Source organism: Lygodium microphyllum, chromosome 8 (assembly GCF_053477565.2).
Source record: "Lygodium microphyllum isolate KBCC chromosome 8, Lygodium_microphyllum_v1.1.10, whole genome shotgun sequence".
In the NCBI taxonomy this organism is placed as follows: Eukaryota; Viridiplantae; Streptophyta; class Polypodiopsida; order Schizaeales; family Lygodiaceae; genus Lygodium; species Lygodium microphyllum.
Genome location: NC_141142.1, coordinates 155,373,198 through 155,390,341, shown reverse-complemented (window position 1 = coordinate 155,390,341; position 17,144 = coordinate 155,373,198). Strand labels below are relative to the sequence as shown.

General features: G+C 40.9%; 1 protein-coding gene across 2 annotated transcripts in view; it reads left to right on the top strand.

The window, feature by feature from the left end:
- The window catches only part of LOC148033029 (proteinaceous RNase P 1, chloroplastic/mitochondrial-like), a 41,917-nt gene that overhangs the window by 10,063 nt on the left and 14,710 nt on the right, over positions 1–17,144 (top strand). For both annotated transcript variants that reach the window (XM_087683735.1, XM_087683734.1), the window contains exons 3-4: positions 7,898–8,079; positions 8,217–8,337. In XM_087683735.1, coding sequence (XP_087539861.1) covers positions 7,898–8,079; positions 8,217–8,337 — 303 coding nt within the window. The remainder of the gene's footprint in view (positions 1–7,897; positions 8,080–8,216; positions 8,338–17,144) is intronic.

Here is a 17,144-nt window from a genome sequence, read left to right as displayed (position 1 = left end):
GTGGATAACATGCCTATTCATAGAAAGTTTGGGGGCACCCAAATTAGAATTTGGCATGTGGGACATAGTTACTCTCTAGGATTGTGTTTCTCTTTAAAATAGTAAGGTTTCTTTATTAATTAAGTGTGTTTTGGGGCTATTTAAGTCATTCTAATGCATTTTAGCTTAACAACTTGAGCAAATTTTGGCACATAAGGAAAGAAAGGTTAGAGGTAAAGTTTCTAGGAGATATTTGATGAAGTTTTAGAACTATTCACTAATGGATGCAAAATGGATGGAAGAGGATGACTTCACAAACCATCCTCAGTTGTTTTCAATTAGAGTTGACTTTTGTTCAGGCTCAGCCTGGTTCAACAAAGCAGGGGTCCAGAGCCTTGCATAATCCTCAAGGGGGAGGTAGCACTTCCATTGCTCTAGTTGTGGATAGCTGTTGTATGTAGTGGATCTCTGATGTATTCAGCATACATCCAAGGTACTGCGTGGATAGTATGTCTGCCATGGGGTCACTACTTAGTGTCCTAGTCATTGTGAAATGTATGTAGATGAGTATGAGTTTCACTTGGGCACTAGAACTATACTTTTGCATCGGTTTATAATCAGTTTGGCATGATTTTTTGCCTCAGTTTTGACATAAAATTCTTATCAGTTTCAGCTCAGTTTTTGATTGGTTTGAGAGCCGTTTATGGTCACTTTTGGGATTAGTTTTGCATCAGCTTTTGCACAATTACTAATCAATTTTTGCAATTAGTTTGTGATTAGTTCTCAGATTAGCAAGTGATCAATTTATGATCAAATTATGTTGAGTTTTCAATGGTTTATAGTTGGTTCCATGGACAGCAACATGTTAATAAAAGCCATTGACAGTTTCAGCCATGGTTTATGCTAAATTAATGCTTTTTGATAACAAGACTCGTATCTGATGTCTCTAAAGAGACGTTATGGGCCTCTGTAACCCAATTAGATAAATCCTCTGGATTTTAGTAGTTCACCGATTGTGATGATTAACTGGTGATAGTGTGGGTTTGGCCTCGCTACTGCCCCTGCTAGGGGTTGCCACCACCCTGTTTTCCTTGCTGGGGGTTACCTGACTGGGGTGCAAGGGTCTGATTCTTGGATTTTATCTATGTGCCTCTTGCCTTAGATTGATACTTATTGTCATAATGACCAAATTTTTGACAGTGTTGATAATACCCATTCTTCTTAGGTACATTTTGCTATCTAGGTTTAAGAGTGGATTGAGTGGTTCTTGGGGATTAACTAGTCTTGCTTTGATTTTGATTTGAGTTTTATTTGCCCTTGCCCTGTTGCCCCCTCTGAGATCAAACGCATAAAATGTTGGCATCTGAGGCTATGAAATCACTTGTTGCACAAAATGGAAATATTTTCTTGGTCACTTTTTAAGGAATAGAGTAATTGAATTGTCAGAAGACTTAGGAGCCCTAGTGGTTGAGCACATGACGAGGAGACACCGATACTAAGCCAACTTAACTTTTAAGTCATCGTTGTTTGCGATTTTGAAGTTTTGGAGCTCATGATTCAAATTGATGCGATGGGCAGAGCCGCATAGCGGTTAGTCAAGTGTGCCCAACTCTCGGATGCTAAGTTGAAATGATGAAGTTGAGAGTGAAACTCAGGTAATAAGCCTTGCATAAGCTCAACAATAGTAGAGGCATTACAAGCCTTCCATGAGTGGACGACCTCGTATGGAATAAGGGCAGGATTAGGTTGGGGTTCCAACCCCTATACTAAATCCCATAGGTTTCTGAGAGTCTAAGACATGCCTCATTAAATTTGACCAAGTAGTGTAGTTTGACTCGTTGAAATGAGTCTTGTCATTCAAAGCATGCTTGGCGGATGAGGAACTAGAAACATAAGGTGTTTGTGAAGATGGATAGATGGGATAAGATGGTGGTAGTATTGGTGGATAAGGAGGAGGAAGGGGTAAAGGTTGGATAAGCAGAAACAGGTTGTTGATGTCCAACGAGTGTCGATTGATGTAGAGGTACGGAAATGGATATAGGCCCATATGATATTGTAGGTGTAGGTGAAGGCATTGGGACATGATAGCCTTGTCTAAATGTTGGTTGGGGCACAATAGAATGACTGGATGGTCCACTAGGTAATGCCATAGAGGTGAACTGCGGTACCAACCGATCCACACTCCAGTATGTCTTGGATGCACTCCCAAAGGGATAACTCAAGTGTGTGGGAGGTAGAGCCTTTGTCACTAGTACACCACTTGGAAACATGTATGGAGAGGTTCTAAAGGCTATGCCTAAATGTGCAGGATCCCTCGGCGTGGTGGATAATGTGTTGTACTTAAGGGAAGTGGAAAGGAAGGTACGATGAAAGATGGGGGAGGGATGGGTGGGAGTCCAAATGGATTTGTGATGGATGTTGTTGTGGAAACATGATTGGTTTCTTTTGTCCATTAAATGCATTAGACGAAGATGCACCTACTTTATATTGACCAAGGAAAAGGAAGGGACGAAATACTTACACAGAGGTTATGAGTTGTAGAGTGTGTCGTACTCTGAATGGATCCCGAAATGTAGCAAGGCAGCCTCCATGTGCTGAACACCAAGAAACATAGCAAGGAAGGTTGGATTTGATGTAGATGGTAGTGCAGGAGAGAGAAAGACTAAAACATTGGTACCTGAGGAGAGAGAAAAATTGAGCGATAGTTGTTAGATGCAAATGCAGCAGATAGAGGAGAGGGAAAAGTTAGGGTGATAGTCAAAAACTGTAAATGCATTTTGTGGAGGAGAGAGAATGTCAGGGCAGCAACTCTAGACTGATGGCAATAGCACGAGATGATCAAGTCAGCATCAAACGCAGCAATCTGATTGTAGACGATAGCTCCAGGATACCAGGCGACAATTGCAGAGTGAAGGCGAAGGTTGGAATTAGGTGCCAGATGGTAGGAGATGGCTGGGGAAAGCTTTGCTGACCATGATGTCCTCTATGAATGGGGTATGGGCAGCAAAGATACAGCTCTTGAAACCTGCAAAACCGAGATTAAGGGAGATTGGTGGCTGCATGCTGATCTATAGAAAGTTTGGGACACCCAAATTAGCATTTTGCATATGGGCCATAGTAACTCTGTAGGATTGTGTCTCTTTTTAAGATAAGAAGGTTTCTTCATTAATTAAGCGTCTGTTGGGGCTATTTAAGCCAAGCTAATGCATTTTTAGCTCAATAGTAGAATCCTTGTGACTAGGAATTATAGCCAACAAACACTTGCTTCTTGGACTTCGGCTCAAATTGTCACATTCCTTCCTTGGATGAATATATGTCTCACATCCGAGACCTTTAAATAAGACATATGAGGCTTTGGTCCAAAATAAGCCTCAAAGGGAGTTGTTTCGGGAATGATTGAGGTGGTGGTTAGTAAGGATATGAACGGTGGCAGCCATTGCTTTGGCCCACAAACATTGTGGTGTTTGTCGAAGCTTAAAAACACGAAGATAGGAACATATGTGAAGGGTGTAGTATTAGAAGCACAACAATTGACACATGGGATTTATTGAAATGAGCCTTCCTTCTTAGAGAGGGTGGTAATGACTTGATTAATGAACAATTACAGCAAGCATAAAATGCAAATGTCATCACTTAATCTTGGACAATGGACAACCTATTGGACCCAAAATTGGTGAATCTTGTGGTATTTCTTTATCTTAAATTGCAATCTGGATGGAATACAATGAGATTCCTTGAATCTCCTTTACTGTCCAATTGTCTCTTATTTTCATAAATGACCAGCAAGCCTTCAAAACAATATGCTCCTTGGTTTCCTTGGGGATTGGTTTTTAATTGTATTCCTTTGGGTGACAAAGTCAGCTCGAAATGTTTGTTGCATAGAAGCGGGAAACACCCCGAAATGTTGAAACATGTGGAGGAGGATCCAAAACATGTTTCCTTGTCCGAAACCTTTTTCCAAAGGGGAAATGGCTGCCATGTGTTGTTTCCCCTTGGGAAAACGTTTCGGTTTACCCCGTTTCCCAGCAAGCCCAAAATGTTTTCAGTAAAATGTACTATATTCTTTATGCTTAAAATGTAGTATTATTAATCATTATGTTCTTTACACTTATTGAGCATAGGGTTATTAATCGTCATGTTCTTTACGCTTTAAGCATTATTAATCTCATGTTCTTTGCGCTTTTTAATGTTTAATGTTTTAATGTAGCGTTTTCTTTAAAACTCATAACATTAAATAGTCCCTTAATATTTAATATTTAAATGTTGAATGTTTCATTAATTAAGCTCAAATCATTACATATTTAGTGTTTAATTATTTAAAATGATTAAGCTTAGAGTCATTTCTTTCCGTTTCAATTTTCTTCGTTAATGAGGAGGATGAGAATGAAGAGGATTTGCCTATAGCACAATTGAAGACTATGACATGGATGAGGAAGAGGGAGATAGAGAGGAAGAGGAGCTAAGAGATAATAATTGCATATTTATAATTGTTCTTTCTTTGCAATCAACATATTAATTATGTATCAAAATCCTTGTATGCATCAAAAAGTTCTTTTGAGCTTACGCCTTTTGTAGGACTCTTTTAAGGCTTGGAAATTAGAAAGCTTTGATTTTGAGTATGAAACTTGCATTCTAAGTTTTAGCTTCTAAGCACTTGGACTCTAAGCTAGTCCTTTTTCCCTTTCTCCCTTCCATCCTCCCCTCCGCCCGCCTGTTCGTGCCAGATGATGTGGCTTATTTGTTTTCCCTCCTCAAAATTTGACGTTTCCATTTTCATTTTCGTTTTTGTTTGCATTTTTGTTTTCCCGTTTCCTTCAACTATGTTTGCTGGCTGAATGCCCACTTGAATCTCTTGAAATTACCCCAATTTTAGTGATTGAAATTCAAGTCTCTAAGCCTTAAATTTTTGAGCATGCTTCTCCAGGTGGCTGTCCAACCCTAATTTGTGCTGTAAATTAGAGCTTACACTAGAGATTAGTCAAAATATCTACCTCCAATGGCTGATTTTGTTGGAAATTTTTGAGGAAGGATGAGAATAGGTTGGAGGATGAGAGAGAATACTAAGGAGAGAGAAAATTCAGACTTCCATTACGAGAAAATGGAAGAAATCAATTGCTAGCTCTCCTTGACAACCATGAAAGCTGTCTCCACTAATGGATCACTCCCAATATAATGTTGCTTGGTTGAAATAGCCATCAAATTGCTGTCACTTGCTACTGTAGTTTATTCTGGGTATGCCACCAGCTCTTGGAGGGTCTCCTACTGGCTAGAAATGACTTGTCAATTGTTGCAGCATCAACAGCAGCCCTCCCTCCCTCTCTCCCTGTGTGTGTGTATGTCTTTGAGGTTGCACAAGATGGGAATGACTCTCTCTCCCCTCTAAAAAAAAAAAGTTGCCAAGGGTTTTTGAAATGGGAGGTATGAAATGAGTTTCATAGGTTCATATGAGTTTTGTAAAATGTTAGAAGTAGGTTTCAATCAAGATGAAAAAAAGTATGAAAGCTTTATATATATGTACTATATGACCCATGTGATGTAGAGAACAAAGATTGACATTATTCATTATTTTATACAATGCAAATGAACATTTAATATAGCATCAATATTTGCATGCATCATGGTCCACTATCCATGCCCAACATCAACTTTAGTTGTAAAAGGAGCGATCAATATATGCAATCATTATGGATAAGAACTCAAAACAAAACTTTGGCAATCAATGCCAAGACCCATGTCAAATTGTTAAATAAATCCATGATAAACAATGATTACAAAAGTTCCAAGACATCTAAGGTATGGCATTTGTAGAAGTTTCAAATAGGTGTTTCATATGTTTATGAAATGCGTAGGTATAAAATGAGTTTCCTAACCTTATGAAATGAGCTTCTTGGCAACTATGGGCCCGCCCCTCCCCTCGGAAACCTCAAAAACGTTTTTCCCACTTGCATAGGCAAGTCTTGATAAGTAGCAGCCTACCAAAACAATTTCTAGCATTATCCAACTTTATTAAATTATAATTATTTATGGTTCAAAAAATAATTTGGCCTTCCAAAACAATTTCTAGCATTATCAAACTTTATTAAATTATAATTATGTATGGTTCAAAAAATAATTTGGCTAGGCAATAATTAAATGTTCTAGGCCAAGTTTTGACACCGGATACCATCTAACACTTGTCGGGCATAACTTTTTATAGCTTTTGCCTCTAGCACCGACTGAAATCTAAGGGTCTTGGGTCCCACATTGCGAAATAATTAACTTGCACCTCACATGTGCAAGTCACATTTGCACATTTGATTAATTTTTAATCAAAATGATAAGCAAAGCATCAAAATCTCACATCCTTGTGACATCTGCCCTTTGAATTGTGAAATGTTTCAGGGTGAAACGTTTCATGGTTACCTTGATCTAGGTGCCAGCAGACCTGAAAAACGAGTCAAACATTGCAGCTAGGCTAGAACCTAGAGCCACAAGCTTTGATGCCATGTCAGAAAAGTTTGGAGCAATGAAGTAAAGAGACACTATTGATAGAAGCTGCAATGAACACAAATAACAAAAAAGAATAGCAAGAATACAAGAACTCAGATAGAATAGACTTGACATACCAAGGCTCAAGAGCAGTACAATGAGATGGGCTGTGTGTGCAGCCAGAAAAGTGCAATAGACTCCCCCTCTCTTCACCAAGAAGCAGGCTTGCTGTAGGACGAGTATCTCATGAGACTGAAACACAGTGGAGGAAGAGCAGCCTATAAAGAGGCTAAAATAAATACATAAAAATGATGAGTGAGTGAGTAGTTGTGGGTGCAATAAATGCAGCCAACTGGCCAAAATGGCACTGTCATAAAAATGAAATGCACACTGACTGTGGGTCTTGGCACCCACAATAAACACTCTGGCATGCACACTGCTAACACTCTACTATTGTCCATCATCACCCTGTTTCTTCTCAGACATCTCTTGCCCGGAGGACTGCGTTTCACTCCCTTTAGAGAGCACCCTTGTCCACAGGTACTACTGATTGATCAGCCAGGTAATTGTTCTTGAGCTCTAATCAATATCATTGACTCGACTTTGCTCGCCTCATTACCAGTCCTGGTAAGTAATTGAATATTTTCAGTTTGAGTAGATTTTGGTATTTTTTTCTATAGATCTTGTTTGTGTTTGTATTGATATTGTACATGATTCATTACTACATTCACTTTTTGTGTTTCTGAGTTCCATGTCATAGTGTTTGCCGTACATATGCTGTGTTACATACAGTGTGTTCCTCCTTGCAAACCCTGCTGTTACTTGACAATACCCATGCATGGTTGTGTGTGCCCAAATCTCTAAGACCAGATTCACATGCTTGTAACACCTGCACTCCCTAGGTCCCTATCATCACACCATGAGTGCCATTTAGAGACATTAAGTTGTCATACAATAAATGGCAAACTGCAAGTTTACACTGGTATGGTTGCCTTGTTTCTGTGAGCATATGTGATGTTTATTGCTCTCGTACCCTTCCATTTGCTGCTCAGCTGGGACATTGAATGTGCATAGCTGGGGTATCAACCTTCCATTTGTTAGGTATATGTTGAATGATGCATTACTGAAGGATTGCTGCTCTTGTTTTTACGGCTTTTCATCCTTAAAGCTTGTATAATGTCAACATATCTGCGTCAGTGCCTTGAACCCCACCATTTGCATATTTATATGCCAGACCAGGGTCTACATTATTTGTTAAAATTTTACGCTTGATGTTTTGAATCCTCTTGGTATCTTATCATTGAGACAGCTGGACATCATTAACTTTGTGTATTGACCTGTCTCTTTGTGCTTCTCCTGTTCTGTATTTCCACTGAGAACGACAAGTCCATATGGGGAAGCAAGAAATAACAGATATTGACCAGCTACTGTGTTATTTTTTCATATGCAGCTGAATGCAGTGGCAACAGAAGTAAGATCAAGAAGCTCGACTAACAAATCTCCATTAATTGTTCTCCATTCTAGGCGTATCTCAAGTGGAGCAGGTCTGTCACCAAATGATAGATCATTAATTGAAGGGTGGATCAAGGAGAATGCCCTTTACAGTACTCCCTATGGATCCAATGACGATTGGTATGGAATTGTGTATTTTACATGAACTTTCTCAGATTCTCCCTCCCTCCTTTTGTTTTCTACTTGTTAATTAATGAATCACATAAGGTGGACAAATACAGTTGTTCCTAAAACTAGGCACAATTTGTGCTGTTCAGGTACTGGCTGTATGCTGCAGTCAAGTGTAAGTGCTTGCTTGTAACAAATGATGAGATGCGAGATCATATTTTTCAACTTTTGGGAACTAGCTTCTTCCCCAAATGGAAAGAAAGACATCAGGTATGCACTGGAATTTTTGACTTTTTTGAGCAGTTAATGGGTGATTCATGAGATGTATTAAAGATGTGAAATCATCTGAAATCTCTTGGACTCCAAAATCATGATATTAAAAAGATTTTTTTTTTTGTTGTGGGTCCCTATAAGGATGTGGAAGCATTAGCTGTACTCAGTTTGAACAGCTTGTCATGATTCATGATAGTTTTCATAGTCTTAAATACATTGACTGCCTAACCTGCAAATTAGGGGTACTCAGTTTGAACAGCTTGTCAATCATGATGACAGTTTTCATAGTCCTAAATACATTGACTGCCTAACCTGCAAATTTGATACTATGAATCCCAATCTCAAAGTGGGAAAGGCTGCCTCTTTGCCATTGGTAGTTGGCTTCTCTGATACACATCCAGCCAATGAGTAGTTTTAAGAAGCTGTGGGTCTTTTCTGTTTTGTATCTGACTTTTATGGACCTAAGTCTATGGCAATCATGTTAACAAACTTCCTACAAGTTTTGTTCAAGTTCATACATTAATTATCTTGTTCTTTTTTTTTCAGACATATTAGTGACACGTTGACTGGGATTGTGTGTATTTCTATATGGAAAAACAAGTGTGTTTGCTGCGAACAGTTTCTTTTGCAATATGATGGCTTGTGCGCACAGCTGCTAGAAAGATTCTGAGACCTTTGTTATTGCGAATGAGTGAATTATTCTCAATATCTATTTTCTACAGAGCTAAAGGATGAAGAAGGCTGATACAATAGATGGAGAACGTGTTGATACCCCTTCTCAGATCCCAGGCGTGCTTGAATGCCTAAGGAGCGGAAATGATGAAGAGGCATAGTTTAAAGAACATTGCACTAGGTGCCAAGAATGACTATTTAATGTTTATTTTCTGGTTTTTGAAAGAGCCCCCAAAAAGAAAAAAACCATCAAAGTGACATTCTAGAATTATGGTAGGATTACTGGCTCAAAAAGTTCCATAAGGTGTTGGGAATAAAGGCCTCGTGCCTTTAAATGTGCTCGGGTGTAAACATACCCTTAGCACTTGTACTTACACGTATATATCTATCTAAAAACCTAAAGGTACACACTCGTCATTGTACCTGAAAACGTGTTCACTCTCTACTAAGCTCTCTCTCACTCTTTGTCTCTCATTGCGCGTAGCGATAGTTTGTCTCGAACACCGTGCCCAACCAGTCCCTACAAATTGGTATCAGAGCTGCGGTTGAGGTGTTCGTACCTCTCGAAGTTCGAGCAGGACAAGCGAGCAGGTCGTGAGGCGAGTGACGGGAGCTGTAGCTTGAATCAGGCGGCATTCTATCACAGGCAATTGGTTGTAACCTGTAGAAGACTCTAGTAGACGTGACGTGTGAGTAGTGGGAGCAGCAGTCGCCAGGCCACGCAGCAGTTGACGTGGACCAGGTGCGCGACGGACAGCAGCTAAAGCGTGAGCAGGCGAGAGGGGTAACAGGTGATTGCTGCATGACTATTGCGTTGATTGGAGGCGTCCAGTCGCAATGGACTGCTGTGCGACGGGGTTGGAGGCAGCGGTGCTGCGTGACGGGGCATTGCTGTGCGACGAGTGACTACACGGCGACCTGCTAACGTGCGGCGGCTTTTTGGCAGGCGATCTGACGACGCGATGCGTGATGGGCGATAGGCAGGGGACGGCCGCCAGCGGGCTGTCAGTCACACATCCCACCTAATTTTTGACAAAATCAATTTCTTCTTGAAATTCCTTTTTCCCATTGATAGACGTTCACGGGTGGAGGCACAGCTTCCAATTTTCATGCAATCTTGGCCCATAAATTTGGGGCTTTACCTAGATTTGGGGAATTTGATGTAGGACAAGCAAATCTGTCTCAGAAATTGCAGGAATTTGTGACATTTTGTCCTCGACATTTGGGGCTTTTCATGTACATGCACAAATTGGGCTGAAATTTATCCAATTTCTCGACATTAATGCACATTGGACCCCGTGCAATTTGGGGCTATTGCAGTTTGGGCAAAATTTGTGCAGCATTTGGTCATTTTATGTACATGCAGGTTGAATTCCACGCAATTTGGACATCAACACTTGGTAAAATTTGGGGGTTTTGCTGAAATTGCTCTATTTTGGAAAAATTGGACTGTTCTATGCATGACAGAAAATGTAGATCTGTGGTTGATGCTTTGAGCACAAAATTTTGGGGCTGTTGACCGTTCGTGTCAAATTTTATGCCCGTGGGTACATGTACAACAGAGATTGCAGCTGAAATTTTGGGATTCCTCATGTAATGTGATGCACATGCCCTTGGAACAGCTGTAATCAGTTGGATAATGTTGTAGCACATGGTTTGGTGCTTCTGAAAATTTAATTACAGATCTGAAATCTGTGCTTATGCGTGGTCATTTATTGCTGATTGGTACTTGTTTGTACCTTGGTCACTTGGGTGATAGTTTGGGCCTGCATTTGCTGGTTTTTTGGTCACATTTGGGCTGAAAATCATGGCTGGCAGCAATGACAGTAGTAATCTGATGCACATAAAGAAGCTTGAAGGCACACACAATTTTGCAGTTTGGCAAAAGCAGTTCTACAATATCCTGTTACAAAAGAAGCAGACAAAGCCGATCAAAACCAAAGGGGCAAAGCCTGTGGACATGGATTAGGACGATTGGGATGAGTTAAATGAGCTTGCATGCTCAACCATAGAGCTATCGATTTCTGATGCCTTGCTCTTCAACATTGAAGGTTTGGATTCTGCATATGCTATATGGACTAGATTGGAAGAAACAGCACAGAAGAGTGCTGCAAGCAAAGTGTATTGGCCGAAAAAGCTTATGAATTTGCGTATGAAAGAGGGTACAACAATGTCTACTCACTTGAGTGAGTTTATCTCCATTTTCAGCTAGCTGGTTGCCTTGAAGTTCATGATTGATGAGGAATTTAAGGCTACTTTCTAGCTTTGCACTCTACCGGAGAGTTGGGATACATTCAGGACTTCTATGAGCAATTCTAATGTAATCCTTTTGTATGCTGATGTAGAGAGTACTCTACTTATGAAAGAGATGAATCGGCAGAACAATGCATCCAGTAAGTCTTCCAGTGCTTTGTATACTAGGGGCAGATCATAGCAAAAGGGCAAATATAATGGCAAGGGACGCAGTAAATCACGTGGCAAAGATGTTGAATGCCATCATTGTGGCAAGAAGGGTCACTTCAAACGTGACTGCTACAAATGGAAGAAAAAGAAAGGAAAAGGCAAGAAGATAGATGATAGCAAGGAAGAGAAGAAGGACAGTCAGCCTAAGAAGAGCATTGTAAAAATTGAAGATGTGAATGTAGTCATTTATGATAGTGACAGTGGGAGTGATGTACTCTTTGTCTCTTCACACTTTGGTGCACATGCTTTACTTGCAGATACAGATGATGACATGCATACTTGGATTCTTGATTTAGGTGCTTCCTTTGATGTCACTCCTCATCGTGAGTGGTTTTCCGCCTATATAAGGGGCTGACATGGTGTTGTCCATCTTGGGGACAACTATGCATGTGAGATTGCAGGTATTGGCAGTGTGCAGTTACAGTTTCAGCATGGCTTTGTCTTTACACTTCAGTATGTACAGCATGTACCTTAGCTCAAGAAGAGCTTGATTAGCACAGGGCAGCCATATGATGATGGTTTTCATACCACCTTTGGTGATGGAAAATAGAAGATTTGTAAGGGATCTAGGGTTATTGCCAGAGGTTGCAAGAGTGATACTTTGCATCCACTTCATGTATCTAGTGTGCGTGACCATGTTGTTGCCATGACTGAGCAACCAAGCGTTTCTTTGTGGCATGGCCGGTTGGGACACATGAGTCAAACATGAATGAAAGTTCTTTCTCGTTTGGGTTACTTGCCTTATATTCGTTATGCTGATTTTAAGCATTGTGATCATTGCATTTATGGCAAACATGCACAGACGTCTCACAAAAAGTCTCTTTCTTTGAAATCTTCTCCTTTAGAGTTAGTACATTCGGATGTATGTCAAATGCCAAGATTATCTTTAGGGGGAAAGAAATATTTTGTCACCTTTGTCGATGATGCTACACGGAAGGTATAGGTTTATCCCATTCGTAGCAAGGAGGAAGTGCTTGATAAGTTTAAAAAATTCTTGGCATCGGCTGAAAATCAGACAGATAAGACACTTAAGTGTCTTTGCTCTGACAATGGTGGGGAATATGTGTCCAAGGTCTTTCAGGCATTTTGTGACAGCAAAGGGATAAAGAGGGAGCTCAATGCCTCTCATAATCCGCCCCAAAATGGAGTTGCAGAGCGTATGAATCGGACCATATAGGATAAGGTCCATACGATGCTGTCTCATGCTGCATTAACCCATGGTTTTTGGGCAGAGGCTGTTATGACAGCCGTTCACTAATTCAATCGGTCACCAAATAGGTCTTTGGGGGGGGGGGGGGGGAGTTCCCCAAGAAGCATGGTCGGGCAAGCCACCTTCATATGCTCATCTGAAAGTGTTTGGCTGCGAGGCTTTTGTGCACATTCGTAAAGAAATACGCAGCAAACTTGAGCCAAAGTCCTGTAAATGCATTTTCCTAGGATATGGTGATGAGGGTGAAATGGGGTATAGATTGTGGGATCTCGAGAAAAGGAAAGTAGCACGCAGCAATGACGTTATCTTCCGGGAAGATCGCATGCACAAACAGCCCGAAAAGATTGAGGAGGTTCGTAGGGTTGTATTCCGAGAAGAAATACCTTTTGGACAGCAAAATGTGCCCGTTGTACAGCAGCAAATACCTGCTGTAAATGAACCTGTAAATGCAGGAAATGATCAGCCAGCTATTGCCCATGAAAATGAGCCATTACATGTGCAGAAACAGCCAGGACAGTAAGCTGTTAATGCTGATTTGAAATGCCAGGACAGCATGCTGAAAATGGAAATTTGCAGGAATAGCTAGCAAACGATGACGATTAGGTTAGGAGATTGTCTAGGGCTACTAGATAACCTGACAGGTTTGTTCCTGGTGCAATCAATGTAGCTGATTATGTCGTGTTGACAGACTATGGTGAAGTGTCTTGCTTCAAGGAAGCAATGGACAGACAAGACAGCAAGAAATGGTATAAAGCCATGTTGTCAAAGATGGAATCTCTTGAAAAAAATGGCACTTGGGACTTGGTGTAGTTGCCTAAAGGGCAGAAAACCCTTCCATGTAAATGGGTTTATAAGATGGTCACTTTTGGTTCCTCACCAAAGTACAAAGCAAGATTGGTTGCAAAGGGGTATGAGCTGGAGCATGGAATTGACTTTGATGAGATTTTCTCTCATGTAGTCAAGATGACTACATTGAGAACCATTTTGGGCTTGGTTGCAGTTGAGGATATGGAGCTTATATAGATGGATGTAAAGACTGTGTTTTTACATGGTGATCTGCATGAAGACATATATATGCAGCAACCTGAAGGGTTTGTTGAACAAGGGAAAGGAAAAATAGTATGTAAATTCAAAAGGAGTTTGTATGGGCTGAAACAAGCACGAAGAGAATGGTATCATAAGTTTGATACATTTATGCAATCCCAAGGCTTTCATAGAAGTCAAGTGGATCACTGCTTGTACGCCAAGAAGGTAGCAGATGACAGCGTGATTATCTTGGTTTTGTATGTTGATGACATGCTGATTGCTGGCAGGGATACTCATGCCTTGGATTCATTGAAGCAAAGTCTTCATGGCAACTTTGACATGAAGGATCTTGGTGATGCAAATCACATTCTTGGCATGTGAATCCTCAGAGATAGATCGAAAGGCTTACTTTATCTATCTTACCAGGAGTATATCTCCAAAGTTTTGCAATGTTTCAATATGGAGGAGGGGAAAACAATTGGGGTTCCATTGCCTCTATATGTAAAACTTAGTGCAGAGGAAAGCTCTATATCTGATGATGAGAAGGCTGAAATGGCCAAGATACCATATGCTTCAGATGTTGGTAGTTTGATGTATGCTATGGTTGCTACACGTCATGACATTGCCTTTGCAATGGGAGTGGTTAGCAGATACATAGCAACCCTTGGCAAGAAGCGTTGGGATGCGGTGAAAGGTATTATGAGATACCTCAAAGGCACAAAGGAGTTGTGCATCTTCTTTGGAAAGCAGAAGCCATCTGTTGTTGGCTTTATGGATGCAGACTATGCTGGTCATGCGGATTGTAGGAAGTCCACTTTTGGGTATGTGTTTACTTTCACAGGAGGAGCAGTCTCTTGGATCTCCAGGCTACAAAGGTGTGTTGCATTGTTTACTACAGAGGCAGAGTATGTGGCTGCCACTGAGGCATGCAAGGAGGCTTTATGGCTTTCACGTCTAGTAGGAGAGCTTGGCATCACAGAGTTACCTGTTGTCCATTGCGATAGTCAGAGTGCTATCATGCTAGCATGGAATCTTGTCTTTCATGCAAAGATAAAGCACATACAGGTGAAGTACCACTTCATTAGAGATGTACTTGATAGCAAATGCATTGAGCTTGTCAAAGTGCATACAGATGATAACCTTGCAGACCTTCTCACGAAGGGTCTTCCAGCAGAGCGGTTCTCTCATTGCCGACAGATGATGGGAGTTGGATAGATATATGTATTTCAGCTTTGTACATACCTAGACTTAGCTGATTCTTTTCTCCTCTTAAGGCACATTGCCTTTAGGTGGGAGGTTGTTGGGAATAAAGGCCTCGTGCCTTTGAAATGTGCTTGGGTGTGAACACACCCTTAGCACTTGTACTTACACATATATATCTATCTAAAAACCTAAAGGTACACACTCATCATTATACCTGAAAATGTGTTCACTCTCTACTCTGCTCTCTCTCACTCTCTCTGTCTCTCACTGTGTGTAGCGACAGTCTGTCCCGAACTCCGTGTCTAACCGGTCCCTACATAAGGGGGACCATGTGCATTACCACTTTTCTTACTCAATGCCAGCTCTCCTACATCACCTTCCTGCCCCAAAACTGAGAGCCAGCTTTCCCTCTCTTCTGCCACTCCCATCATCCGGCTACTGTCCTGCTGTCCACCTCTGCGCAGTTACTGTTGTCTGCCATCTCAGCCATTTCAGCCACTGTGTTTCCACTCAAGGCCTTCATATCCACTGGATAGTGTCTCGCCATATCGATAGGCTGAGATAGTAAAGGTGCGCTGTACAGCTTAGTGACCCTTGATTGGTGTTTAGTAAGGTCCAAATTAAATTGAGTGAACGAAAAGGTGGATAATAAAAGGTGTGGCCAAAACTGGGAAAATGGAACGATATCTTAATGTCCCTTATCACTGACTCAGTCTAGGTATAACAAATAGGAGATGGCGAACATGTTGATACCCCTTCTTAGATCCTAGGCATGCTTGAACGCCTAAGGAGCGGAAATGATGAAGAGGCAAAGTTTAAAGAACATTGCACTAGGTGCCAAGAATGACAGCCACCAAGAAATTGCCACTATTTAATGTTTATTTTCTGGTTTTTGAAAGAGTCCCCAAAAAGAAAAAAACCATCAAAGTGACATTCTAGAATTATGGTAGGATGACTGGCTCAGAAAGTTCCATAGGGGGGACCATGTGCATTACCACTTTTCTTACTCAATGCCAGCTCTCCTACATCACCTTCCTGCCCCAAAACTCAGAGCCAACTTTCCCTCTCTTCTGCCACTCTCATCATCCGGCTACTGTCCTGCTGTCCACCTCTGCACAGTTACTGTTGTCTCCCATCTCAACCATTCCAGCCACTGTGTTTCCACTCAAGGCCTTCATATCCACTGCATTTGGTCTTATTGTAGCTGTGTTTTGCGTCTTGGCGTGCTGGCCTGCTGTTGCCCAGCTTTTTGACATCATGTTCCTCCTAATCCCTTTTCGGAACTGCTGTCCGTGGCAGTCTTCATCAGATTTCTGCATTGAGCTTTGTGGTTTATTGCATCCTTTTTGGAGGACAACAGTCTCCAATACTCTCTCTTAGCTGCCCCCCCCCCCCCCCCCAAAACACACACACACACACACACCCCCCACACACACACAGGCTGTTGGACAGCTCTCTGCTCCTTGAGCATCCATTGTATCATTCCCGTATCAGTTTGTTAATTGAGTTCATTCATCCAACGTTTGTTCATTCATTATTCTTTTTTATTTGTATTTTATCTAAGCTCATTGTGTTAGTTGTGCTTGTTCACTCTTTGTGTTTCACTGTAAATCCTAGGATATCCTCATATGGTATTACAGCTGGTGCTTTTGTAAGAGTAATGTGCATGAATATTGTGAGAGCTAGGTTTTCATGAGCGGCACATATTAAACCATGGTGTATTAGTCACCTTCATCCTAGGAGCTTTCTACCTACACTGCCTCTCCTTCTCTGGAGGCTTTGCAGCAGTACTATTCCATTGATATGTCACGAGGAGAACAATACTTCTCTTTAGCTTATTCCTTCTCTACTTACTCTTTATTAGACTTTGATATAAACGCTTGGGACAATGTTGTATGTAGGACAATTGTAAACTTCACTTATTTTTGAGACTTAACATTTTAAGAAAATTGAGAAAAGTGAATACTTGCAGCTGAACAGGACTTTTATTCAGAAAATTATAGCCATGGACACAAAACTAATGGAGACAAATTGAGGGCCAAGCTCATTAGGGATGAGCTCGGTTGCAATCAAGTTGAAAGTGAGGAGAAGCATTTCTTACTCACAAGATCATGTAAAGGATGTACAAAATGTCTAGGACAACGTAGTATGCATGACAATTATAAACTTCACCTACTCACTGTGTTATAAAACAACAATTTTTTTTACAAACTGAGAGTAGGAAGAGAAG